Source organism: Melospiza melodia, chromosome 11 (assembly GCF_035770615.1).
Source record: "Melospiza melodia melodia isolate bMelMel2 chromosome 11, bMelMel2.pri, whole genome shotgun sequence".
Classification (NCBI taxonomy): Eukaryota; Metazoa; Chordata; class Aves; order Passeriformes; family Passerellidae; genus Melospiza; species Melospiza melodia.
The window spans coordinates 5533450-5549764 of record NC_086204.1 but is presented as its reverse complement, the minus strand read 5'-3'; the positions used below and the strand labels follow the sequence as shown (position 1 = coordinate 5549764).

The window sequence follows — 16315 nt, the reverse complement described above, 5'->3', positions numbered from 1 at the left end:
TTTTGCCATCTCCCTGGTACCTGCTTTCCTAATAGTTCAGTCAACTGGTTTTAACTGTGTGTATTTTTCATGGAATCATAGATCAGGGGGAGTTTTCTGGGTTTTCTCCTTCCCTGTGTGGCAGAATTTCAAGCTGTATATGTATATGGAGTCACTGGGGGAAGCCCAGTCTGAGAACTCCACAGTACTCACACATCAGTAGTGAGATCTCTTTGTAATTTGCTTTTTGTTTGATCTTTTCCTGTACTAAGAAAGCTGTATCTGTTGTTTACACAAAACTTGCTAATTCGTGTTGTGCCTTATTTGATCAAGAGTTTTAACCTTCTTTTTCCTTGAGTCATCTTGTCATTGAGCTAGAATAAATGTACAAGCTACACAAACAGCCTAAAAGATGTTAATTAACGTGCATGCCCCTGCAGAGCATGTTCCAAGGCTGCCCTGCTTACAAAGGGAACTTTGAGCTTCAGACTGTATATTCATCTTGTCAACAAAACAAAGATGTTTGTGACATTCCTAAAGTTTACTGTGTTCTCAACATATTAGAGTTGCCAAGTAATTGTTTTGCTGGAACCCATCCAAAACATAAATAGAATTTGAATTCTCCTTTAGAGTCTGTAACCCCAATTACCCTCTGCAGCTCCCTTGAAAGGCTGTGCAACTGAACACATAATTATGAAAGACTTTGGAATTATGAAGCAATGTCAAGTTAACTTCAGTTGAATAGCTAGTGTCCCTTTAAAGAAAAGAAAATTCAGTTATTAGAAAGCTGGAAGAGATTCAAGTCATGTCACTGAGACTTCTCAGCCCTTAAGGAGTTGATTATTTGACTCTTGTATCTGTCTTTTTACCTGGTGCTGAACTTTATTTAATCAGTGCCTTCACTGTTTCCTTTTACATGTCATGCATATCTAGGGGAAAAAACACAGATAAGGGCATTGATTAATTAAATTTCCTTTTTTTTTTAAGATATTCACTTCCTTTTGTTGGTGAAGATAGATAGTGCCAAGGGTGTTACTGTGTAACCAGAGGAAGGTGTGTTGGGGGTTCTGGGTTGGAGAGATGCTAATATTGAATAGAGCCTGTTTTCTTGAGGTTTCTCACTAAACAGAAGCTTTAAAACAGGAGAGAAATTCTGAAGTAATCCCCAGTGCAAATGTTGTCCAGATACACACAACTGAATTGTTTATCCTCACTCAGCTCTGTGCTTGGCTGTTGAATTTTACTCATAGCAAATATTGGTTTGCTGCCCCTTGACTTCCTTTTTTCTGGCCTCTTGGCAGATTTGCAGGGTCAGATGAATAAATCTGTCCCTCCTCCCTTCAGCAGGAAGCCACAGGCAGCATTTCTGTCGCAGAGGCCTCACTGAATGCAAACTGGGTCCCACAGAACAGCATCTTTACCAGTCTCAGTTTGTTCTTTGTTCCCAGCCTAATTTTCAGGCCTTTTCAAAGATCATCTTGTTTCGGAGGGCAGAGGGACTCAAAGGGAGGACTCCTCAAAGAGGCTTCTATCTGCAGGAGAAATCTTGGCTTTGGAGGGAGTTAGGAACTGGGAAAACCTCTCATTAGACTACAGTTAACATCTTTACATTTCCCTTTACTTTCAGCCAGTCTGAATTGTAGTGCACGTGAGTAATTTCATTTTTACAGTCTCATGAGAGAGTTTCACTGGTTGCCCATGAGAACATTACCTCCAGTGGTGGTTGAAAATTACTGGGTTTTTGACATATAGTTCAAAGAAGCAGATGTTTCTATGAAGCACAATCTTTATGAATTAAATGGAGACTTCCTGGATGGTGAGTGTTCATCCCAGTACCAGTTGGTATGAAGGGCTCTTCTGCTAAATGATGATCTTTCTTCTGGAGTGTGTCTGTAAGGCAGAGGATGGTCAGTGTGGCAGTCAGTAGGAGCTGTAAGGGGCTGAAATATGGTACAACTTCCCCTTCCCCTTCCATTTCTCTGACTTGGCTTTGTTCCTTCTCCAAAACTCCTGAGTTTCATGAGCTCTCTTAAAGTTCTCAAGGCCTCTACACAAACTTCAGAAGGTCATTAAATAACACTTGATTCTGTGACAGGACATGATGACAAGCCCCTCACCATTCCTGTGCTCTTACAAGTTCTTGTTTATAAGTGTAAAATTTTTCTCTTGGCTGTTCTTTGTTAAAAATGGTGTTAAGGTAATTATGAACAACTTTCGGACATGCAAATCTTTGAAATCTCAAGATGAGATCTGCATGGTATTATAGTGCTGTGGTTTGAAAGAGGCAGTCACCGTTCTGGACACAAAACAAAACAAAAAACCAAAACAAAACACAAAACAAACAAAACCCCCCCCCAAAAAAACCCCAACCAACCAAAAAAAACCACCAAAAAACAAAAGCAAAAAAACCCACCAAAAAACAAAACAAGACACCAACCAAAAAAAAAAACCAACAAAAAAAATCCAAAAAACCAGACCCCAGATATGGGATAAAAGCCATCACCAAGACATACAGCACTTATTTCAAAATGCCTAGTTAAGCATATGACCTTTGGATTTAAAAAGTAATTACCAAAAGCTCATTTCATATGGGCTCCTTTCTCTTTCCCCTCATGGATGATTTGTATGGGCTTCCATGTTTCCATTATCAAACTGCTGGAGGGATATTGCTACCAATGATTTATATGTCTGGTGCACTTTGGTATTTTTGGTCTTTCTTCTAAAATAGCTGAAAAAGCTTAAGCTGAAGCTTATAAATCACTGTGTGGTAAATTAAGTAAGGTTTTAAATAAGAGATTGTGACAAAATGAGCTGAGCCTTCTTTTTCATAATCATCATCATTAAACTTGGCTGTGGAAGAAGAGTCTTGCATGAATTAGGACAAATAACTGCAGCAGGCAGATCAGTGGTTATCCAGTGAGTTGTTCAAACATGGGGTGAGTTTTTTCTCTGCTTTGAAATCTGGAACATCCAGCTCCAGTCCACCCAGCTGTTGGCTGAACTGGCCCTGCAAGTCCCCAGTGGGCAGGAGGAAACTGCAGCAATTGCTGCCTCAGCTGAAAATGCTGCATTGATTCAGGACTTCCCTCTGCCTTGGAGGGAAGAGGAAGCTGCAGGTGTTTTTCTGGTGCTGAGAGTAGCAGAATGCTGCTCAGCATAGTTGGATAGAGATATTTTAAGTCCTTTCATGTTGTAATTTTAGGGTGCTTGAGCCTTGATCAAGTTACCTCAAGTAACAGGAGCAAGTCTGTGAGCTGCCCCTTGCCTGGTGGGGTTGCCTGGTGGGGCTTGAGAAGGAGATGGGGGTTCTCAAGGCAGGTAAAAACCTATTTCTGCTGCAGTTTCTGTCCGTGTGAGGAGTAATGGTATAAGAGGAGTACCTGGAGAGAGTTTATTCACTTGAATTCAGAAACAGCATTAGTTTCAGGCAGATCAGAAAAAAATGTTTAGAAAATGAGTGAGAACTGGTGTACATTTCTTTATGGTTGTGCCAGAAAATACACAGAGCACTAATTCCTCAGTAGTCCTGATGGCTTGTGCAGGCTGACCTAGAACAGAGGCTGGACAGAGTTAAAGAATAAAATGGGGATTTATTAAAAGGCCTCCATGGATCCACCTTGGGCAGCACAAGAGCCCAGCCAGGGCTGCACCCAAGATGGACCAAAATGCTCACAAAATGGACAACTGGTCATGGGGTCTCTCATTTTATAAGTTCTGCTCCATTTGCACATTGGAGTTAATTGTTTAATTACAGCTTTAGCCCATGCAGACCCATCCTTCTTGTTTTTCTCTCTTCAGCCCACATTGTTTGTGCTCTTGGGCCTGAGACTGGGATCATTTGTCCTTGGTCTCCAGCTAGAGAAGGAATTGTTTTGTCTCCCTGCTCTGTGAAGAGAGCTCAGCATCCTATAATGTGAAACTCAGACCCACACACTAAAGCAGAACAGAATCTGAAAAATATAAAAGCTGAAACCTGAGGCATCAGTCCAACTATTAGATGCAGTAGTCTTACTCATATCACAACAAAATCTGATCCGTTTGTTAAGAATAAAGTGCAATGTTTGTGATAGCTTGTTGATATTCCTCTCATTTACAGAGTGTGTTTGTCAGTCCTCTCTGCTAGAAAGTAAAAGTTGTGAATGGCATGACTGTGTGGAATTAACTTTTGACTTGAGATTAATATTTGAAATTAACCTCAAAGTTCTATGAGCTTACTTTACTACTGCTGGAGCTCTGGTATTATCAATGTCACAACTGAAATTCACAACTGGACTTCTATTTTTCTACATTCCTCAATTAAAAGGAAGCACATAAAGCCAAACAACTTGAAATAATTGTTATCCCAATTGGAAGAAGGGTTTCCTAGTGATGAAGCAAGATTCAGTCCTGCTGCAAGTGTGACCTCTAGTGGGAAAACCCAGTTTGTTATCAGTGATAATGCAGTGAATTGCTAAGTAATTCAGTGTTGCAATATTCATTATGTCTGATGTTGCAGCATTTTCAGGACTCATTAATGGTACAATCCCTGCAAGGCACTGTACTATCTACATTAAAAATAAAATTTATTCCCAAGAAAGCTCCTGTAAAGTCCCAGCATGTTTTCATAAAAGCTAATTTTTATAGAAACATGGTCTCAGGTTTTCAGGAAGAGGATTGGAAGCACATTCAATTGCAGAAGCAGAAATTGCTTGGAGAACGTTTCCTTGTCACAAGTCTTGTTGTTATCCCACAACAATAAAATATAATTGCAGTATTACTTGTGTGCAAATCTGTTCAGATGTTTCTAGATACCAGCTCTGGGAGCTATTGTTAGAAAAGATTTATCATGCCATTAAACAAGGCAAGAGGATTTGGAAAAATAATTCAGGAAAACAGTCTGAACACGAAGTACATGGTACAGCAAACAAGAACTGCATATGGTATTTCTCATATTTGGATGAAGACAAAGTTGTTTATAATCTTAAATTATCAACATATGTAGGCTGCAGACTGTTTAATCTTCAAATAAATGCCTATTGTTCCTGTATTTTTCACTGAATGGATTTTTTTACATTTGTATTTCCAGCTTTTGCAAACCAGCAAGCAACTACTGGATATAGACAGCAGCTTGTTTAGCTTTGAAATAGTTTTGACTTTTGGCTAAACACAGTAAAAAAAGGTCTCTTGTGTACTTGTGGGGTTATGTTTGTTATATTTTGGGGGTTTTTTTACAGTTTGAGTATGCAAGATTTTACCTGATAAATCATGGCTAAGCTTGTTACTTGACAAAAAAATCTATCACCTGGAATACTTATTGCATTTTTCTGATGCCAGTGTCCTGCACTGGCCATGGAAAGGCAGCATTGCCAGGTGCTGCAACAGAGAGAGGGACAGCCTGACACATCCACAGCACCTGAGTCACTCACTGAAGGTTCCCAAAGCCCCAAAAAGCTGAGATCTTCCCCCAGAAGTGGGAGTTTGGAAACTGCCTTGGGGCTTCAGTGAGGAACTTCCAAGTGTACCAGGAAAAGGGAAGTGTTCTCTAGGGACTGACATGGAGTTTTGATGCCACAAAATGATAAGTATGAAAAGAGGTTTGTATGCTGGGACTGACTGAAGTCTCTTTCTTCTTATTTTAAGGGTATGAACATAATCTTCCATGTGGCTTTGGCTCTTTTAAAGGTAAGTAATTTTTTGAAAAATTTATTTTGTTTTATTAAACTAAAACACTGATTATCTTAATATCATGTCTAAAGGAACAATAATAGTGGGACCTCTGGAGAAGGGAATGAAGGAGAAATATCCATTTGCATAGAGAGGTCTTCAAAATTGTACTTAGATAGATATGCTTTTATTAAACTTAATAATATCATAAAGCTTGTGGAACAAGGGATACAGTCTAAAGATTTAAATGTCTCATGTAATAACTGTGAAGAAAACAATTCAGATTCATTTCACAGCATATCTGTTTTGTGTCTAGGTTCTTTTGTATAAAACATTATTGACTGGTATCGAATGTATTTGTGATACTGAGAGAGGAAAAGAAATCTCTAATATGGGGAACTTCTGTGTCACCATCATATTTTCTGAAAAAACCTCTTTGTCCAGGATTCTTCTCCTGGGAAACTGAGAGGCCTCAGAGAAAAAGGAAAACAATATTAATTCATTTGCTTCTCCTGTGTTTTGCTGCTTTAAAATGTGGTTTGGAGGTTGTTTGTCCAATAGCTGGTTGGTTGATTGGTTTCATATGAATTGTTTTGATTTAATGAACAATCATGGTCAGGATGTGTTGGACTCTGGAGAGAGTCACGAGACTCATTATCATTCTTTGTAGCCTTCTGTAAGTATCCTTTTTCTATTCTTTTGTATAGTTTAGTATAGTATTCTTTAATATAATATCATATCATAAAATAATAAATTAGCCTTCTAAGAACATGGAGTCAGATTTATTCCTTCCTGCCACAGGCCCCCAGAAAATACCACACTTCTGCCTTTGGTATGGACACAATATTTACCTAAACAAATAAACCTGTAGGTAAAGCACTGGGTGCAGTGAGATGAGCTCAGAGTTATCTTACACTGACCTCCATGAGTTGGCTCTGGTTCAAATCCAACCCACATGTAAGCACACGGTATGGAATTTGAAATTTGACAGGGTAGAACAACCTGTCACTCCTAACACACCCATCCCATAAAGGGGATACAGACTGGAACCACTGCACTCCTGCTGCTCCTCCAGTGGGATTTCCTTGTCATTTTCGTAGAAAGAGGAAACAGCTGCTGATTGAGTTACTCAGCAATGAATAATTCTCAGAGATTCAGCTTCTATGGCACAAAATCCTATGGCAGAAGTGCTCCCCACCAGGAATATACATCCATGTGCTGCTGTGAACAGAGCAATTTGAAAATTTCAAGCATGTATATTTGCCCAAAATCATGGCATCTCCGGAGGTGGGAGGGACCAAAGGATCACTGAGTTCAACTTGAGGGCAGGTGAATTCAGGGAAGTACTGCAGTGTGGGCAGGAGATAGTGCATATCCTTATGGGGAGGAAGTATCCAAAATAACCTGTGCTTTCCTGTTTTACACAAATTATGTAGAAAAATGGGGTTGTGACTCTCTACCCGAATGCCTGTATGTAATGAAGACTCCTAGAAACAGGAAATTGGTTTCATATATCTTTCCAGGGAAGTGCTCCTACACAAATTGAAATTTGTAAAAAGGAGGAAGGAAAATGCATGCTCTTTCCTTCCTGTTTCATGGGGGTTTTTTGCAGCTGTGGGGGCTTTTTAATATGCCATTTTTCCAGGCCAGTACAAATAATGGGAAATCTGGTTATGGCATGCTAGTGAGAGGAATAGTGGATTTGTCTTTACAAACAAGCTGTGGGTCTACGGGGAGAGAAAAGAAACAATGGGAAGGATTCCACTGATTGATGAATGGAAAGAGATATTTGTTTTTACAAATAAACTTTAGGTTTGCTGATAAATGAAATTAGACATTGAAAGATGAAAGAAGTAATGGGGAAGAAAAACCCTTAAATTCCATAAGAATTAAAAATTAAAAGGGAGGGTTGTACATTAGAGGGAAATCTTTGGTATCAGGTGTATTGGGAGGACTGAACCTCTCAAGTACCTCAGCCAATGGGGAAAGAGAGAAGGGAAATGTGGCTGGGAAATTGGGATAAAAGGAGGCTGCATCCTCCAAAAATTTGAGAGACCCCAGGACAATGCCCCATGGCCTCTCCCTTTATTGGAATAAAGTAAAAGGACTCTTCTGTCTCCTTTTTGGACACAAACCTCTGATGTTTGTGGATTAATTTTCCTGACACTAATGAGGAAGGAAAAGGAAGAACCCAGCCCACAGCCAGCAGGTTTGGTGCTGTCATGGCAGGAACAGGTTCAGGGAAGAGGCAGAGGTGCCAACTCAGGGATCTTAAAGCTAAAGAAGAAAAGGAAGAGAACTTGGACAGAGCTGCAGATGGCTGACAGGGTTTTCAGGGAAGGAGAGCCAAGTTCAATTTAATTATGAAAGCTTTGGGACCACCTGCTGCTGTGAGAGGGAAGGGTTGAACCAAGGTTAGCAGCAGAACAAGTGTTTAGAAAATATAACTTTGGAAAGAATTCGTGGGTGTCATACAGCAATCAAGGAATTTTTTTCCTGCTGAGCAATTAGCCCAGTTTCTTTGAACCACAAGTGTTCAGTCTTCATTTTATATATACCCCATGACATGCTGCTTGTCCAGTTGACTGTTTCTATTTGGATATTCCAGAAGAAAATTGTGACATTGACATTCTCTGAAAAATGCCTTCGCCCAGGATTTTTCTCCTGAGAAGCTGAGATGCCTCAGAGAAAAGGAAAACAATTCTTATCTCATTTGCTTCTCCTGTGTTTTGCTCATGTGGAGTGTGTTTGGAGATTGTTTACCCACAGGTGATTGTTTCATTGGATTCTGGTGTGAGTTGTTGTCACTCTTTGGCCAATCAAGGCCAAGCTGTGTCAAGACTTTGGGAAGTTTTCAATATTATCTTTTCAGCATTGTGTAAATATCCTTCCTGTATTCCTCAATATAGTTTAGTATAACATTCTTTATTACAATATAATATCATAAAATAATACATTAACCTTCTAAGAACATAAAGTGAAATTCATTATTCTTTCTTCATCAGGAGACCCTGCAAATACAATAGAAAATTCAATAATGTAATTTTCCCCTCTTATTTATAACTATTTTCTAAGTTAAAGAGTTGGGTTTAATTCTGCTTGTGGCAGTCATAGTACTTCTTCTTGCATGTGTATGCTGTAGCTGCCTGTTTTAGAAGTAATAGACACTAAAAAAATGGTAAAGGAGGTTTTATGAGACAAAGTATTTCTATAGTGCAGCCAAACAAAGAAAATTGAGGTAAGAAAGGTAAGATTCTAAATCAAAAACACTCACCTAAGAGCACAGTTCCACAGTGGCATGGAGGTGGAGCTGGTGCTTATATAAAATTGAATTAGCATTCTAATTTTCTTTCAGCAAGAATTGCTCTTCTGTTAGGGAAGAAAATAGTTGAGAATGAAGTCATTTTTGTCTTATTCAAATGTGTTCATAATCTCTCCTAATCATGAGGAGCAAAGTGGTTTAGTGTGGTGCTCTTTTCAAGTTCTAGAACCTGAATATGCTGCAGAAAAACTGCTTTAAAAACTGCATTTCAAAGCTCTTGTCTGTCTCTGATTCTGGAGTGAATGAAAACAACTCCTAAGGATTTGTTCTTTGTTAAAAGAGAGCAATTATTCTCTCATCCACAATCTCTTGGATTAGTGTAAATTTGGATAAGGGAATACTGAAGCTGTTATTGTGGAAATGCCACTTTCCTTGCTTCTAGTGAATTGTGTGCATCCAAATCCCTCACTAAATAGCAGTAGAAGAGAAGCTTTTATGTGGAACTCTCCTGCACCCACGGCTGTGTCTCACAGGGAGTGCTGTTAGTTTGGACATGACAGCGCTACTTCTGTGACCAATTGCCTGAGACATCTTGGTGCAGTCATCCTCAGAAAATAAACATTTGAGACACGGAGGAATCCTTCCTCTTCCCTTCTCCCACACCCTCAGTATGCTTGCAGCAATGAACAGTTGGAGGATTAAAGCTCTTTAGCTGTGAAAACCAAGTTTGGGCATTAATCTGATTTCTTATCAAAGGCAGACATGGAGTTCTGTTCTGTAGCATCCAAATGTGCTGCACAGCCTGCTCAGGGTCCCCAGCTGGTGGCACTGTCTCACACTGGGAGTCACTGACTTGCATCATGTAGGGACTGCATCTGAATTACCCTTCAGCATCCTCAGCTGCTGGAAATCCTGACTCCTCACCTCTCATTTTCTGAGCAGTGGAAAATGCAATGAAACACTGGCATGTGAAGAGAACCCCAGTGTGGAAAAAGGCAGCATAAAAATCTGTGGTTTAAAACAACCCAACAAACAGCATTGATGTTTTAATTTTTAAAATCCCATTTAAGGTGATTAATGAGAATTACAGGGAAAAATATACCCTTCCAGTGCCAGCGCACTTCCTAATCCCATGTGTCATCAGCTAGTTTGTTTCTTTGCTGGAAATTATAAGCATTAAAATCCTCACGTATGCTAAGAAAAAGAAATAAATTGTAAGCTTCCTTTCTTATTTTAGTATTTCATAGAATCATAGAATGTCCTGAGCTGTAGGGGACCCCCAAGAACCATCCAAGTCCAGCTCCTGTCCCTGCCCAGACCCCCCAACAATCCCACCTTGTTCATCCCTGGGAGCATTGTCCAAACCCTCCTGGAGCTCTGGCAGCCTTGGGGCTGTGTCCATTCCCTGGGGAGCCTGGGCAGTGCCAGCACCCTCTGGGGAAGAACCTTTTCCTAATATCTAACCTAAACTGTGGTGTTGTGAGGTCCTCAGGACGAGGTGAGAGATGAGAATTTGACTCCATGTTCTCAGAAGGCTGATTTATTTTATTATATTATATTATATTAAAAGAAAATGCTATACTACCACTATACTAAACTATAGAGAAAAGATACAGACAGAATGGTAAAAAAGAATGAATAATAAAAACCCCTGACTGACCAGAGTCCTGACACAGCTGGCTGTGATTGGTCATTAAGTCAACACAATTCACATGGAACCAATCAAAGATGCACCTGTTGGTAAGCAGCCTCCAGACCACATTCCAAGCAATCAGATAATTATTGTTTTCATTTCTTTTCTGAGGCTTCTCAGGAGAAAAATCCTGGGCAAAGAAGTTTTTTCAGAAAATATCATGGTGGCACTAAACCTCCCCTGACCCACCTGCAGCTGTTCCCTGGGGCCTGTCACTGGTCACCAGAGGGATTTCCCTGATTCATTCTTAAATCTTGTTTATGGTCTTAGAACTTGGCAAAACTAGCTAAAGGCAAACTTTATTTTGGAATTAGCAAACTGAGGCAAGAATTAAACAAGGCAAGAAGATTTGGAAAATATAATTCAGGAAAAAAATTCATAATTGTGCAGAATTCAGGCTCTAGATTCACTACTTGTGGCTGTTAATTCCTGAAAAGGCAGGGAAGAGCACATGGTCACTGGAAATGTAACAGTGAACCAGAGGCTTTAAAAATAGGTGCATGGCCAAACCTTTCATTTTTAGAGTTCATGTCCTCATCCTCCTTAAGTGTGTGATCCACAATACTTAAGCTCAGTTTTGCTTACTGAGTTTTAATCTGTGTGACTGTTAAAAAATATGTTGCTTAATGCTAGAGGAAAGCCATAGTACTGATCAGGAAGGTTTATAATACTGAAAAGAAAATGGGTAGAAAGGAGTGAGAAATGTTTTTGTTACTGCTTGTGTTTTCCAGCCAGTGCTTTGTTATCTTAGAGAGATTTACTCTGATCCCTATAATATCTTAAACCCAGTTCTTTTCTGCATTTTTCCTTGAATTCATGTCAAGATGAGCAGCATTTCTAATGGGCCTTGTGAGTTCTGACACTCACTCCTCCTCTCTGCATGTGATAGGAGATACCTGAGTGTTACACAAATAGGAGAGTTGTGTTTCTTGGTTATTTCTGCTGGCACCTTTCAGTCTCAAAGCCCTTTGTGTCAGTCAGCACTATCCCAATTACAATGGCAGGGATGGCAGATGTAGATTCTAAAAGAAAATGTGTCAAAATTACCTTGGTTAAGGAGGGTTATTTATTACCTTTATTTCATTCTGTATGTGGACTGAAAAGACCTCCTGGGCTGAAGAACTGCTTCTCTGCTCTGTTGTGTCATTATGTGATACAGCATCTTTTTCAGAACCTGCACCAGCAGCTTTCAGAACTGTGCTGGAAGGCCATTTCTCTTAGTCCTGATGAGATTTATTACTGATGGTTTTACCCTCAGCTACTCTTACATCAGCATTGTCCTTCAACCTAAATAGTTCCCTTCCAGCACCACTCCCACTTGCTTTTATCACCTTGAAATGTTGGTAGATCCCATTCACATTGTTTATTAAATAACCCAGTGCTCTCAGTGTTGTTGAACTCCTGTGCATCTTCTGCATCACCTCCAGGGTGACTGGATCTTTAACAGGGGTCACATCATGTTGTATTTTCTTATTTCTAAAGAATTTTGCTCTGATAACTCTGAGGACTGTGTTGTGCTCTTATGTTTGTGTGAAATATTATTCCTGACTAACCAGAGGGTTCCACAAATACTTTGTCCCAACCTTAGAAGGGAATTTGTGTAATAGCAAAAATTCTGAATGAAATTGGGCTGTACTTCTGTATACATTCACATTTCAATTCTTAAGGAACACATCATCGATTGTAGGTTTTCTTTCTTCACTTTGTCTTCCTTGGGCAGACATGTGACCTAACCCCTCTCAGATTTTACCCAGATCAGTTCTCTCCTGAATTTCCACTTCCACCAGAACCTTCAAATCAGATCTGAAATTTTGTTCTGTGTTAAAGGCACAGTGTAAAAATTTCTCCTTGTGAGAAGTGGAGGTAATCAGAGCAGTCATCTGTCTTTGAGCACCTTAAGTCCTGCTGATCATGGGAAAGTTCTACCCTTTCATTCCCTCAGGGGAATGTGTGGCTGCCAGTGGAAACTGAAATGACCAGTGGGACATCCCTTGGGATTGTGCCTCCCTTGATCATCTGCTCCTGAAATTATCACTTGCCACAATCTAGCCTGGGGCATTAATGTTTCAAAAGTAGTCTTGTCTTTTAAGGAAATGAAAAAGGAAAAACACAAGGGATTCAAGTCATCACAGCAAGTAAAAAAATCAGTTTTATCCTTTATATGAAAGCAAGCAATATAAGAAAAAGTTTGAGTGACCAACTTGTTCCATATCTTACAGAAATTCTGTGTAATCGTATTGGCTAAGCCTCTGAAGGCAGTGAAGACTGCATGGGTGCTTGTTTTAGGTAAAACTTACATATTGCCAATGCAGATAATTCAGAAATATCAATTGCCTTTGAGTCAGGAATGAAATTATGGCAATTACTGTAATTTTTGAGAAGTATCAGATGAAAAGTGCACTAAGACTGTAGGTAATGTGACTTAGGCCTTGTGTTGAAGAGTTTTGATTCTTGCTCTGTTCTTTCTTTGCATTTGCAATAGCTTGAGGAGCCTGGACTGATTTTTAAGTCAGCATTGCTTTAGGCCAGTAGTTGACAAAGTGACAAGCAGGACTTCTTTCCAGCCAGAACTGGGTTTGATTCTAGGTGAGCTGGTTTAGTCTGCTGTATAATTGCATTACATTTTCAAAAGGCTCTTCTCAAGGAAAAAATCAGAAATATCCACAGTAGAATCAAAGGCAAAATAGATGCCCTTTATTTTTATATCACCTTTTTTATATCTTCTTCATGTAACTGATTCCAGCTAAGAACTGACACCTGAGGAAGTGAAGAGGATCCTGAATTCTTTGGAGCTAGAGATCAGAACCATCTGTTCTCCAAATTCAGGCTTTAAGAGGCTCTCAGAGTACTGGTTTTGTATTTTTAATTGAAGATTTCCTTAAATTTTAAGTTTTGCTGGGCTAAATAATTCTTCCCACAGACCTACTTTCTCTATCCCAAAAACCTCTCTTGGGTGACTTTTGGAGATTATGTCTTTAGAAAGAGAAATCTGTGCTTGAAAATGTCCAGAATCATTCAACTTCCAGACCACTGATTTTCCAGCCTTAAAATAACAAATTTTCTATTTTTACAAGTCCACAATTATTTGTGTGTTGAAAATCCATCCTGTGCTGATTAGTTAGTCTCTCTGCCCATTTGATCTCCTCACACCTAAAATCAGTTCTACTCCAATTCGGTGAATGTTCACCCTAAGTTTTGAATTTTAAGGGTGGAGAGATACTCCCTTTTCAAAAAGAAGATTGATAGCAGAGAAAATAACATGAAATTTGTTGACCTGAATGTCCTTAGCAGCATTGAACTGTGATTTATATATTAATAATTCCTATTATATCATGTGTTGGTAATTTCTAGATGTTAGAAAGATAAGATGGTGTTTTCAAGGTTACATACAGTTTGACTGAAACCATTATTTTGTATTATAATTATTTTAAGTAATTATTAAATATGTAGACATAAAAATAAATATTATAATTATTTTAAGTATGATTTAAATATAGTGTGTCTATTTCCTGTACCTAGTAAATCTTATCATTCTTTGGGAAAATATTTTCTTCAAGATTGTGATTGAAGTGAATGAAAACATACAAATCATCATTCCACACCAGCCTTGTACTGGCTTGTCTACCCCAGTGTCTCATTGCCAGCAGCAGATATGTGGGAAAGACTTCTAAGAATTTTCTTTTGCCTCTGGCAATTTATGTCTTGAAAACTCTGAGAAAAAAGTGGTATCTCATGTTTAATAATTCTGCATGGATTATTATTTCATGGCCTTTTTTTGCTGGCTTTTTGAACACGTGAGTGAGTACCACAGAGATTTTCTGAGTTTAATGATTATTTTGTTTTCTTTGGATCCTGTGACTTTCATGTGAGGTTCCTGTGTCAGCAGGCATTTTGGACACTTGCTATCTCTTCATTTTCTCCACTACACTCAGGACTTTATAAGGCAGCAATTTCTGTTTTCAAGGCTTAATAATCACAGTCTGTTCTTATCTCCTCCTTTTGGAGCCTTCTGATTCTCTCTAAATACTTCTCCATCTCTGTTATCCCTCTTTTGAAAAGGGAGGATCAGCATGGTGAATGATGCCAGAGAACAATCCCACATTAAGTTACTAAAGAATAATGGTGTTCTCTGGTTAGATCTCTGCTCTTTCCCTGTCAGCTCCCACCATTTGATGCATTTTGTTGACCTCCACTGTGCACTGATCTTGTATTTTCATAGGACTCTCCTCAGTGAGTCCCCAGATCCATTTCTGAGTAGCAATTGTCAGCTCTCAGTCTATCATTTATGTGGAAAATTGATGCTGTTCTCCATATGTATCAATTTAGATTTATCTGCATTGACTTTCCTTGGCTGTTCTACTGCCCAGTCACTCAGTCTTTTATGGCCCTTCTGCAGTTCTTTATTGTAACCCCTGTCTTTAAATCCCTGAATAATTTAGGAGATGTGCAGACAATCATCCCATCCTTCCCCTCTTTCCAGGGTGTTCAGGAACCAACCAGCATGGATCCCTGCTGGAACCTGCTGTGGAAACCAGTTGGTTTCATGTGTTCTCTCCTTTGCTAAATCCAGATTACACAGCTTTAATTACCCCTGAAGAATAGAAAACACAAAGTAATTTCTGCTAAGAGGTAAATTCTTACTGTGGCCATGATGTCATTCACGTGGACTTTCAGAGCTGTTCTGGTGCTGAATGTCTTATCCTTTGACAGGAGTAGACTAATGTCACTGTCATGTTTTCTGAAAAATCCCTTTGCCAGGATTTCTTCTCCTGGGAAGCTGAGAAGTCTCAGGGAAAAATTATGTTGTTTACTTCTCCAGTGTTTTGCTGCTTTGGAATGTGGTTGGAGATTGTTTATCCAACATGTGAATTGTTTTAATTTAATGACCAATCACAGTCAGCTGTATTGGGACTCTGGAAGGAGTCACAAGTTTTTCATTAGTATCTTGTTAAGCCTTCTGTAAAGTGTCTTTTCTTTATTCTTTAGTATAGTTTTAGTATAGCATAACATAACACAATTCTTCTAAGAGCATGGAGTCAGGTTTTAAATTCACTTCAGTCAGGCCCTTCTGAAGAATTTGAGACAGCAATCCAATGGCATACATGAAGGAAAAATCACAATTCCTGGTCAGACATGGATAAAAATGTGTGTTCAGTGAGGATATCGAAATAAATAAGAATGGTAGGAAATCTAAAAATCCGAATGATGATTTACAGTTACACTGTGTGAAAGGAATTGCTGAAAAACATGGAACAATGGATTTCAGCTGATAAAATTAAGGAGATTTTTTGGTCAAGCCTTGGAAGTTTTTGTATTTGAAACCTCTTCTTTAAAAAAATCCAGGCCTGTATAGTGGTGGTAGTAGACTACATCTCTTGGGAAAATAATCCTGCAGGTAATTTTCCTCATTCCTAAAAAATTGCACCTAATTTATAACCTGAATTCACCTGGCTTTCCCTTCTAACTATTGGATCGCATTACAAATTTTTAGACTTCCAGACTTTTTTTTAATCATCAGTTAATCCCATTTTTCATAGGCCTAGACCTTAACCAAAATAAACCAAGCCTGAATTTCTATCAGAGCTATTAGCTGATTAAAGTCTCATTTACACAAGAATTAAAGGCTTTTGACACTGCTGGTGCTCTGAATTCCCCATCCTGTTGGGGTCACTGGTGGCTCTGTGCCTGGTCAGTTCTGTAATTCTTCGCAGCACTTCCAGTGCTCTTACTTTTTCCTT

The 16315-nt window shown here is 39.0% G+C and overlaps 1 protein-coding gene across 5 annotated transcripts in view; it reads left to right on the top strand.

Annotated features, from left to right (window-relative positions):
* Positions 1 to 16315, top strand: part of RABGAP1L (RAB GTPase activating protein 1 like) — a 228623-nt gene that overhangs the window by 145603 nt on the left and 66705 nt on the right. For all 5 annotated transcript variants that reach the window (XM_063165422.1, XM_063165423.1, XM_063165424.1 and 2 more), the window contains one exon: positions 5599 to 5640. In XM_063165422.1, coding sequence (XP_063021492.1) covers positions 5599 to 5640 — 42 coding nt within the window. The remainder of the gene's footprint in view (positions 1 to 5598; positions 5641 to 16315) is intronic.